The 10,110-nt window shown below is 35.2% G+C and overlaps 1 protein-coding gene across 1 annotated transcript; it reads left to right on the forward strand.

Moving 5' to 3' along the window:
• The first annotated feature begins 1,688 nt into the window (after positions 1-1,688).
• On the forward strand, positions 1,689-3,556 carry LOC106138642 (uncharacterized). Its single transcript, XM_060954716.1, has 4 exons — positions 1,689-1,795; positions 2,255-2,419; positions 2,964-3,209; positions 3,444-3,556. Exons 1-4 carry the CDS (start codon positions 1,762-1,764, stop codon positions 3,554-3,556), a joined length of 558 nt encoding a protein of 185 aa, XP_060810699.1. The 5' UTR covers positions 1,689-1,761.
• Positions 3,557-10,110: the final 6,554 nt, after the last annotated feature.

A 10,110-nucleotide genomic window follows, 5' to 3' on the forward strand; every position in this document is an offset into this window, starting at 1 on the left:
TCAATTGATCATGTCTTAAGCTCCGAACGCACTTTGTTACGGCTCTTCCTTTTTTACATGATGCGAATAAGTAACCAGTATTTTCATGGAAATGTATGAAACAACACGTAGGTACTACGCGACTCTGTGTTGCTGTGACAATACTTTTCTAGTGAAACCCAATTTGGCATTCTAGCAATGTAGTCGCAACGCGTCGCGTCTTTCCGCGTTGTAAGTGCAAATAGAGACAAACGCACATTTATGAACAATAATACAAATACTCTCTCAAAATTTTTCTACATCATAGCTTTAAGTACCTTTTTCTACATCATAGCTTTAAGTACCTTGATCAAATCGAGGACATTCTAGCAAATTCAGGCAAGGCAAGTGTATCCTATACCGAAGAGCTTGTAGAGAGTAATGAATGTGGAAGTAGCGAAGGAAGTATGCATGAATCATGGCTAGTGAAAAGTTATAGTCGTGATTTTATGTGTGTATTATGACTTAATGATTTATCCCTATTAACACTATCATAACAAGCGTCCCCACTACTTCACGGTCCAAGAATTATTATCTTGGCAAGTTGCGAGAGTGACAGCGTGCGGCGAGCCACGACAGCCCGGGGGACGTTTTAATTAGCCTCTTGAAGCTGCATCGAAAATGTATTTCGATTTTCCCGGGGAATGAGCAGAACTTTAATCCGTTTTGGACAGTTGAACCATTGGAAATGTCAGTGACGGACTGTGTAATATATTTTGCGCCAGCGTTTGCACCGGGGTTCACTTCCCAGTAAAATCTGATTGTGTACTTTTTTATTTCGTAAAATTTCGTATAAGCTATTCTTAGATGTGAGAAGAAACACAAATAAGTATTATATGTATGATCAATTGATCATGTCTTAAGCTCCGAACGCACTTTGTTACGGCTCTTCCTTTTTTACATGATGCGAATAAGTAACCAGTATTTTCATGGAAATGTATGAAACAACACGTAGGTACTACGCGACTCTGTGTTGCTGTGACAATACTTTTCCAGTGAAACCCAATTTAGCATTCTAGCAATGTAGTCGCAACGCGTCGCGTCTTTCCGCGTTGTAAGTGCAAATAAAGACAAACGCACATTTATGAACAATAATACAAATACTCTCTCAAATTTTTTTTTTATCGAAATATTCGTCAACAGTATAAAACGATTTTTCGATAAGCCACAGTTTTAATTTAGTTTTAAAGGCATTCAGAGATAGCGACTTTATATCCTCATTGAGGCCGTTGTATATTTTGACAGCCATTTGATAGCTAAGCGGAGATATATTTCTTAATAATATTCCTGTGCAGAGATATAATTTACTTGAAATTCTGGAGAACATATATTCTAAAATTAATCTGACTTGGCTAAAACACGAACTAACCTACATCTATTTACGGAATTATTTCCATCATGAAATATATTTCTCCTTATATTATACCAAGAGTATGAATTTCAGGTCACTGAAGGGCAAATAACACGTTGGTGGGTGGATTCTTGCTACAGTTACTTTGCCTGTGCTATTTATAAATGAACCAGTACTGACAGTAATTCATTTAAAATATACCATCTTCAAACCTACGATTTATTAACACTTAACTTTATTTACCAAAGTCTTACTATTATCTGATTTACAAGAAGACTTTAAGATATTATTATCAACAAACTGCCTTATTGCAGTTTTATATCGCAGTATCGAGTTAGCTATAAAGTTTTACAATACATTGTAAGTGGATTGAAATTAAATTTAAAAATATAATGCTCTGCATTTTTGTTTTATGTTCTTTTGCCAGTAAGTTATTTATATTACACACATACATACATACATATAATCACGTCTATATCCCTTACGAGATAGACAAAGCCAACAGTCTGGAATAGGCCACGTTCAGCTGTATTGCTTAAAGATGCAATTGAAATAGTGGCAAAAGTGAAAAATATCAAATAGTGGCAGGTTAGCAACCTTCATTCCCAAATTTCAATTTTATTGCCTACAAGAAGAATCCCAAGTTTTTAAGCATATCCCTTAGTCGCCTTTTACGACATCCATTGGAAACAGATGGAGTGGTTCTATTCTTTTTACTTTACTTTTTATTGGTGCCGGGAACCACACGGCACTGCATAATAGAATAATTTGACCCTGTTTTGTACAACTCCGAAATATTATTTAATTATCAGGCGATTTTAGTAATTTCCTAAGAAAAAGAACAAAGACGGGTGTCCCACACTTCCAGTAAAGTATAGTTTTAAGTTTCAGGGGTTGCATTTGCATATAGTTGCGACACATTCAAATGTTCGAATGTATTGGATCCTGTTTGTGGTTTTGTGGAGCCATGGAGAGGTCTTCAAGTAATTGGAATTTATCACAATATTTGCCATCTGGCGAAGATGAAATGCCGCTACAAAGCTTTTTTTGGTTTGTTTCCTTTTCATTAGCATTATTCGTTAAAGTGGAAACGTTGTTTATTGCAAGAAAAAATAAAAAAAATATTGGTCTTTTGTCGATCGTAACATCTCTACGTAAAAAAGGCGACAGCATTAATCACTAATATCAAAAATAATAAGAAGTGTTAAATTTTTTTGCTCTCTCTCTTTCTCTCTCATAGTTTTGTTCTTACATCTATGTATTAATTTTAAGGTTATCGCAACCAAGTGTCGGCTATAACCGCTTTAAAAATATATAAAGCATGTTGGGCTCTGAAAAAATCAAGCCAAAATTCATCAAACTTCTTATTTTAAAATTGCAGCTGGGGTATAAAAAATTAACTTGGCTCCGCCTTCTTATTATTAAACTAGTTCCGATCCCTCGGGAATTCCATTAAGTATATATCCTCTCTAGACCACATAAGAAACCTACATACCAAATTTTCAACTTTGTGAACCGAGCGAGCCGTACATTTATGTCAGTCAGTCCGTCAATCATTTTTTTTTTTTATAATATAGATTTGTTTATTTTGAAGACATTCACCATGCCCCTGACCATCAGTGTAATATCAAAAGGGATGATGAACCAAGTGGCCGCCGAGTCTACGACTTTAGCATCGTAGGCGCCATCCAAGCCTGTAACCACACTTGCCCTACCCACTGCGCAGACATTTACGAACCGGCGTGCGCGCAGATATGGAAACCGGGAATGGAACGATCTTCCTACAGGCCTATGATCAATCACTGCCATATTGACCTTTATTCGTGTACTGTTGGACTAAGTGAGTATTTTAAAAGCAAAACCTTAAATTACCTATAATAGAGAAATTCTTTGAAGTGTGCTTCTAATACTGGTTTTTTGTTATTGATGTGGAACGTTTGTTAAATTATTACCATGTCTAATTCGTAATACTTTGACAAACCATAATACACATATAAGTCAAGTTGACTTAGTCAACAGGCTTTTTTGACGTCTTTGTGTGTTAAGTTATAGATTTATAATATTCTATTTTCAGATGTTACCATACAACCACTTGGTAAATGCTATACAAACCCGTCAGCGTTGATATTTATGTCTCAGGTGGCAGCCCTGAAATCTCTGCATTTAATCGACGAAGCACGCAAATAAAACCTTTCGTTATTATTTAAACAAATATCCCAAATTTAATATCCCAAATTAATGAGGTTATGTAATGATTTATGACAATAAAATTATTTGCATGCTAATTAAAAAAGTACGTGTTGTAATTTAAGAAACTTCTTTTGTAGAACTTTACCGTGTGATTTCCGGCACCAATAAAAAAAGAATAGGACCACTCCATCTCTCTCCCATGGATGTCGTAAAAGGTGACTAAGGGATAGGCCTATAAACTTGAAATTCTTCTTTTAGGCGATGGGCTAGCAACCTGTCGCTATTTGAAACTCAATTCTATCTTAAAGCCAAATAGCTGAACGTGGCCTATCAGTTTTTTCAAGACTGTTGGCTCTGTCTAACCCGCAAGGGATATAGACGTGATTATATGTACATACATATATTCACGTCTATATCCCTTGCGGGTATAGACGTGACGGCCCATACATATGTACATATGTATGTATGTATGTAAAAAGACATTTAGCAATAAACACTAATTTTGACTTTGTATATCTTTGAGTCTAAACATGTTTGTCTTAACATATAAAAAAAATGATTTTATAACATCTAAGGTACTTAGAGCAAATCAAAGCTTATCATCTCAGAGCCAATTTGTACGTACATAGGCTTACTCGTAAAATTATTCAATAGATAATACGAGTAGCAATAGGACAAAAAAACGAAAAGAAAAAAGTAGTAAATGGCGACTTCCGACACAAGTTTTGTCTATCGAGATTATTCAGCCCATCGCCTTCTCCTTGATTGACTCAATCTGCACTGGAAGAGACGCAGCTGGCTCGGACTAGTCTAATATTATAATTAGAAAATGAGTAGCTCGATCAGGTGACATCCTCTGTTCATGATGTCGTTTTAACTGGGAATGACATTGATATTCCGCTGGCGCGGCTCAGCCTTCGTCCCGGGTGATTAATGTGCCGGCGATCTGTAGACCCTGGCCGTACTCGAAAAATGCCTAATTCGCAAATTGACTAAAGTCTAAAACTAATTCGAAAAAGTATGATTATTTCAATAGTATTTCTTTTTAAATAAATCCATTTGGCTGTTAAATTAATTATCAAAAATTAACGTATTGATCACTAATGGTTAAAAGTCACTTGAAGAAAGAAAACTATACAATTTGAAAACAAATTCATCGATTTCAAATTACCTTAATTTGGTACTTTCAATTATAGAACAGAGCTTATTATTTTCGTTTGTAAATAAAATTATAAATTACTTAAATGATACTTGATGTTCGAATGTGAACGATGAACATTATTTATGGGTGTAACGTAACGAGCTAGTATAAGATCTATAAAACTAACACCAGTTCGTATAGTCACAGTTAACCGTACACCAACTCAATTATACCTATAGATATATAATTCATAAATAGATATATTTTTTTCACATTAGTTAGGCATTTAGCGAATCACCGTTTCATTAATTGGTAGCCATTTTGCGATTCAGTCCTTGGTCGACTTAACGATCTGAATTAGCTAGCGGTTACAATTGTTACCTCGTAAATTTACCAAAGGTAAGCTTAATTAGCGAGAAGATAAGAGTTGTATAAGATTATCTGGTACCAGCAGAATTTTTGATTTAATGTAAGCAGGTATATCACGGTATTGCAACTGATTTTTTAACTAAAGCGTTTTACCAATATACTAAAACCTTAGTTACATGATGAGTAATATTGAAGAAAAATAACTGATAATGAAGTTTACATTAATTCTAAGTATATATTTTCAAAATCATGCAGATTGAACGCAGTGACAAGTTGAGAGATCTAACTTCTACCTAGGAAGTGCCGGAAAAGAGGTGTGATTGAATATAATAATCGTAGTAGAAAACTTCAACAAACAAAAATATTATAATTCATTTCATCACACAGCCAAACAGATTTATCCACTTAACACTTATAACATTCTCAATTTAAAGGTTTTATGTCTGCTAGAACTGCAGTCAATCAATGAGTGACAAAATTAAGAAAATTGGATACGTTACATTGCATAATTCTTAAGCTACTTGTTCAAATTGAATGAAATTTTACATATGTATACCGTGTTTATACATTGCCTGCTAATTAGATGAAAATACATCAATTCATTCTTGTTTTATCCACAATGAAGTTATAGGGGGGTCGAAAAGGGAATTGCTTCGAGAAAAGGAAGGTTCAACCGTGCCGCTTTTTTGCTCGATTTGATGGGGTACTACGGTGCCCTAAGATACTCGTATGACAAACTCAAGGATTTTCTTAAACCATGGAATCAAAGCTAGCTAATTTACTAAATATGATTGATGTCTATAAGGTTATTAGCGTAAACCAATTTCTAGAAACGAATTTTTCGTAAAATAATGGCCAACATAACATGTTACATTCTGAAGTAATTATATTCACAAAAAGAATTTAATGATGATTTTGTAATCTAAACCGGGTGGGTGGTCGCTGAAGCTCCCTTCATTACCTAAATGGCCAGTCTCGAGTTTTAATTAAATTTTCTCCGTAATGCTAGAGGAATATTTAAAAAATGAAGACCTTTTGTAACCCGGTAGGCTACATTGAAAAGATTAAAAAAACGGGCACCTACTGTGGCCTCCATTTTAAACTTTTGATAATTTAGGTTAACCAATAAAGATGATCAAGTCAATAAAGTTGTATACAGTTACATTTATGTCGGGTGGTTCCCGGCACCAATAAAAAATAAGAATAGGGCCACTCCATCTCTTTCCCATGGATGTCGTAAAAGGCGACTAAGGGATAAGTTTATAAACTTGGGATACTTGCGACGGGCTAGCAACCTGTCACTTCAAATCTCAATTCTATCATTAAGCCTAACAGCTGAACGTGGCCTATCAGTCTTTTCAGGACTGCTGGCTCTGTCTACCCCGCAAGGGATATACACGTATGTATATATTATATTCCTGTCGATATCAGGAAAGCCCAGACTATTAATAGTTTCAAAAATCTCGTTAGGTCTCATTATCTTTCTACTCTATCCTAAGTATATGTTATTTTTATGTATTTATGCGTATTTGTATGTATTATATATAGATATATATTATGTATGTATTTTATTATGTTCAAACATTTATTTTTCTTGCTCTGCGCCAACGCCAATCTCCTGTTTGATTTCCTTCCACCCAAAGGTTGACTGGAAGAGATTGCTTTAGCGATAAGTCCGCCTTTGTACCATATATGTCTGCTTTGTGTTGTTTTGTATGTTTTACTCATATGGTGCAATAAAGAGTTTTATCTATCTATCTATCTATATATGTATGAATACGTAAAATTTATGATACGAGTTATACTCGCTCGTAGAGCTGAAAAGCAAATTCATGGAAACGCGTGACCATAGCAGATACTCGGTAACACACTTGCAAATTAATTTTGTGAAGAAAAATACCTTTTTTATGAATACAGAAACTGGAATAAAAATTATGGAATGACTGAACATCAAGCATGATACTACACTTTATTCAAATGCGACTACAACTTACAATACATTGTGAATTATTAATAGCTACGTAGACCAATGTGAAGAGAGGCCTACACCCTTTTCGGGTCATATTATGTACCGGCTCAATGAAATACCAAACGTTCTTTTTTACATATAAAGGGTAGGTAGAGGGTGGCTTTTAACTCGACTCACTTGACTGGTGTTTACGAAATCGAATGTTGGAAGGGGGGCCTGACCCTTGTCATTACCTCTGATCTATCACCTGGCACAAGCACCTATTTATACTCGTTGATCAGTTATAAATAATATTCCATCTATCCTTCTTCATCTCTCTATCACAATAGATTTGCCTATTCCTAATGCATATTCAACAGCGTTCAAAGCGCTGGGTCGCCGTTAGTGTTATATCTACTACAACGAAGTTATAGGAAGTTTTCGAAACAAGAAAAAATTAGAAAAATAGATGTTATAAAAATGTTTACTTTCAAAACAATAAAATTAATACTAAGAAAATAAATACACTCCTATCAAAGCTACTGCCCGCCGAAGTTCTATTTAAAAAATGCGTTGAACGCAATATTTGAGACTCTATCTTCGGGATTGGTAATTCAGATCCAATTATCCTTTCACCTACATTTACTTCTGCTGCTTTAGTCTCTAGAACTTGCGAAACATGACCAAGAACACAAAAAAGATAAGTAGTCTGTGTATCTTGAGTTTCATCTGTTTCATCTTTGAATGTCCATCCCGTAATAGCAGCTATCTCACCAAATAATACAACTACTGCTCCTTTGCCAAATTACTGTTCTTCATAGGTACGGTTTTCACTATATCTTAATTCGATCCCACAAACAGCAAAACTATGCCCTTTATCTGTACAAGGACTACGATAAAAAGTACGTTCTTGGATTACAGTCAAAAATGTTTCATGAAAGAGACCATACCCGACAGCACTTAACGTATTATTAGGTTGTCTATAAAAATAGTTGTAATATTTAAATATGTCCACAAACCCAAAAAAAATATCCAGATACTTATACTATAGAACTTCAATTACCTTGCGACTAATATGACTACTGCTCGGGTAGATTAAATCTGAATAGTCATCCTTAGAATCTTGTGTAGTAATGTCACTTTTATTAGTACTTTTAGGCAGGTTCTGTGCATCTTCATCGTCATCATCTTTTGCTTCTTCTTCACCCTCATCTCTTTCCTCTTTTACATCTATATCCTCTTTGTCCTCGTTTAACTCTTTATACACTTTTTCTTCTATTTCAAAATTATTACTAGATTCTGCTTCCGGTGCTATTGTATCCACATCTTCTTGTGCAACACAAATACTTGCTAATATTACAAAAAATATAGTGGTATAAAAACACATGTACAGGAGGTCCACTTAGTCATTGGCTAATACAAAATTAAAAGACTAAATTTAAAATCAACAAGATTATTTAAAGCATTAACCCAAACATTTTAAAATCATCTTTTGAAGAGATATGTAAACATTTCTACATCGACCATTATTTGACATCTTTGATGACAGCTCTGCTTTGAGAACTGAGTCTGAGGGGCATCTGAAAAGAGTCGGGCTCAAAGAGTTTGAATAAAACTAAGAAATGTTTCTTTGGCGCATAGATACAATTACAGTGTTGAACAAAATAAAGTTTAATCCTTTAAAGCCATAACTTCCAAATTGCATTCAATATGCATTAGCTATTTAAAAACTGTCTAGTATTATAAGTACTTTTGAGAAACGATTCTTAAATATTACCATACATTTCTCACTTACAGCTCACATTGGGGAAGGAAGGGGAGTGCCGTGTGGTTCCCGGCACTATTACAAAAAAGAATAGGACCACTCCATCTCTTTCCCATGGATGTCGTAAAAGGCGACTAAGGGATAGGCTTATAAACTTAGGATTCCTCTTTTAGGCGATGGGCTAGCAACCTGTCACTATTTGAATCTCGGTTCTATCATTAAGCCAAATAGCTGAACGTGGCCATTCAGTCTTTTCAAGACTGTTGGCTCTGTCTACCCCGCAAGGGATATAGACGTGATCATATGTATGTATGTATGTTAAATATTTTCCTCATAAATAACCAGTATCGTATGGTTACTGGTACCGGATTGGACTGGACTATATTATGATGAACTAGTTTCCTCTGTATGGTAGCGGAGTACAGACGAGAGCTACTTCATGAAAATACTGACTTACTATGTTGTGAATAATTACCACAGGTGAAACCCGGGCCCTTCTTGACAGATGTCGATGCTACTGAGATAAACATCATGTCATCAGGATTTCCTTTCGAACTGAATATCATGGCGGTTCAACAATAGTTTTGTAATATCAATCAATTTTTCATCTCGTGAGTGACGTGACTACTAGGGCAGCTATTACAATTAATATAAATGGTTGGCCACGGTAATATATATAACACAAATGTTAGTCATATTAAACATAGAGATAAGGAAACCTGACTCGAAACACCTTTTGGTTCGTATTCACGAGTAAACGTATGTATGTACTGCTCCTCTCCGCAGCTAGGGTTGCCAGGCGTCCGGATAAAGCTAGCTAGGCTTTCTGATTTCTTCTCCGGCCAAAATTTTCGATGTTTAGTCTGTGCGAATTTTGGTAGACCTTTTTGGCACCATAGACTAATACTAGAGACAGTACGGTTTTGATTGTACAGCTACATTGTATGTGTTAGGCTGGCTACATTGAAGCTCATTCTGTCGTGCAAGTCACTTTCAATGTGTCACAAAACGTGTCGAAAACTCTTGTTCATGACTCAATATCTACCCAGCCATTATGGGATTAATTAAATAATATGGGACCTGGCAACCCTATCCCTAATTCTGTAACATGAAGCTGCTTGGGATTGTAATTGGTACAGTAACAGTCTTGTAGACGAATAGATGTCTGTTTTGCTGAATAGGTACCTACTCACATGCGTCACTACCGGTTTTATTGAGAATGTCAGTATATTGGGTGAATTCATTGTTGTTTTTGTTGAGGATAGAGCTTATAATCTGTAATAAAAAAATATAGAGGAATCCAGAACCGTTATAGACCAGCTAAATCA

Source organism: Amyelois transitella, chromosome 4 (genome assembly GCF_032362555.1).
Source record: "Amyelois transitella isolate CPQ chromosome 4, ilAmyTran1.1, whole genome shotgun sequence".
Taxonomy (NCBI): Eukaryota; Metazoa; Arthropoda; class Insecta; order Lepidoptera; family Pyralidae; genus Amyelois; species Amyelois transitella.

Excerpts from the sequence above, each read along its gene's own strand:
- LOC106138642 (XM_060954716.1), top strand. The coding sequence starts at position 1,762 with ATGCTCTGCATTTTTGTTTTATGTTCTTTTGCCA. Across the intron at positions 2,420-2,963 it reads CCGCTACAAAGCTTTTTTTG|ACATTCACCATGCCCCTGAC; the intron begins GTTTGTTTCCTT and ends TTTATTTTGAAG. Across the intron at positions 3,210-3,443 it reads TTCGTGTACTGTTGGACTAA|ATGTTACCATACAACCACTT; the intron begins GTGAGTATTTTA and ends TTCTATTTTCAG.